General features: G+C 65.0%; 1 protein-coding gene across 1 annotated transcript in view; it reads right to left on the bottom strand.

Annotated features, from left to right (window-relative positions):
- MEGF6 (multiple EGF like domains 6) overlaps window positions 1–1,670 on the bottom strand; it is a 36,485-nt gene that overhangs the window by 5,841 nt on the left and 28,974 nt on the right. The window contains exons 16-19 of the mRNA XM_023536989.1: window positions 1,511–1,660; window positions 1,314–1,442; window positions 1,031–1,162; window positions 8–157 (exon numbers count right to left, since the gene is read on the bottom strand). Coding sequence (XP_023392757.1) covers window positions 8–157; window positions 1,031–1,162; window positions 1,314–1,442; window positions 1,511–1,660 — 561 coding nt within the window. The remainder of the gene's footprint in view (window positions 1–7; window positions 158–1,030; window positions 1,163–1,313; window positions 1,443–1,510; window positions 1,661–1,670) is intronic.

The following is a 1,670-nucleotide window of genomic DNA, read 5'->3' as shown; positions in this document are numbered from 1 at the left end:
CCCTGGCCCAGCCCCTGCCCCAGCTCACCATGCTCACAGAAGGTCCCCCTCCAGCCGGCCGGGCAGGTGCAGGCTCCGCTGACATGGTCACAAGCCGCCCCGTGCTCACACTGGCACCGCTGCCCACAGCCCGGCCCAAAGCGGCCCTGGGGACAGCCTGAGACACACAGCCCCAGCCACTGTCAGCTGGGGGGCCTTGCACCTGACCCAGTCCTGCCCGGCTCTGCCAACCCAGCTGGACAGAGACTCCGGCCGGGGCTGGCTCCCCGCCCCAGGGGTGCTGGGCTCACCCACATGCCTCTGCCTCACCCCCACAGCTGGGAACCAGGCCCCAGGAGAGGCAGGCACCCCAGATGTGACATGTGTGCATGTGTCATGTGTGCATGAGTGTGTGTCATGCATGCATGAGCATGTGCATTACATGTGCATGTGTGTCGTGTGCATGCATGTGTGGCACATGTGCATGAGCTGTGCATCACATGTGCATGGATGTGCATGTGTATCAAGTGTGTGAGCACGTCATGTGTGTCATGTCACATCACGTGTGTTGTGTGTGCATGGGTGTGTGCATGGGTGTCACATGTGCATGAATGTGCACGTCGCGTGCGCACATGTGTATGAGCATGTGCATCACGTGTGCATGTGTCATGTGTGCATGTGTGTCACGTGTGTGAATGTGCATCGCATGTGCACGAGTGTGCCTCATGTGTGCATCATGTGTGCATGAGCATGTGCATCATGAGTGTGCATCACGTGTGCATGTGTCATGTGTGCATGTGTCGCGTGTGCGTGAATGTGCGTGAGTGCATCGCATGTGCACGACTGTGCCTCATGTGTGCATCATGTGTGCATGAGCATGTGCATGTGTGTGCATGAGTGTGCATCGCGTGTGCATGATGTGTGCATGAGTGTGCATTGTGTGTGCGTGAGTGTGCATCACGTGTGCATCGCGTGTGCGCGAGCGTGCGTCACGTGAGCACGAGCGTGTGCACGCTCACGGAGCGCGGCTGGGGGCCCGGCCAGGACTCACGCTGCTCGCACTGCGGGCCCGCGTAGCCGGCCTCACACGCGCACAGGCCGCTGACGGCGTCGCAGCTCCCTTGGCCTGCGCTGCAGTTGCAGGTGTGGCTGCAGTCAGGTCCCCAGTGCCCACTGTCACAGGCTGCAACACGGCCCGGTCACCCAGCGCCAGCCCAGCGGGGGCCCTGGGCACCACAGCCAGGCCGGGGTACGGGGCCTCCTGCCCGCTCCCGGCCCCCCAGGTTCTGGGTGGAGGTCTCTCCGGGGAGGAACGCTGGACGAGGGTCCCCTACCTCTCTGGCAGCTGAGGCCGGTCCACCCAGGGGCACAGCTGCAGCGTCCGGTCACCGGGTGGCAGTGCCCGTCGTTGGCACAGGAGCACCTCGTGTGGCAGCCAGGCCCGAACCAGCCCGCGGGGCACTCTGCGGGGTGGGAGGTTCAGCCAGGGGGGCCGGGCCCACGGGCTGGGCTGGGGCGGCGCGACACTCACCGTGCTGGCAGCGGCTGCCGGCATAGCCGGGGCGGCACCGGCAGGCTCCCGTCTCGGGCTCACAGTCAGCACCATTCTCACACGCTGGGCAGATCTCCTGGCAGCCGAGCCCCCAGCGGCCCTCTGGACAATCTGGCCGCCCCACGGCCAGTCAGTCCCC

Source organism: Pteropus vampyrus, unplaced genomic scaffold (assembly GCF_000151845.1).
Source record: "Pteropus vampyrus isolate Shadow unplaced genomic scaffold, Pvam_2.0 Scaffold176, whole genome shotgun sequence".
NCBI lineage: Eukaryota > Metazoa > Chordata > Mammalia > Chiroptera > Pteropodidae > Pteropus > Pteropus vampyrus.
The sequence above is the reverse complement of the archived record's forward strand: the minus strand, read 5'-3'. Positions and strand labels throughout refer to the sequence as shown.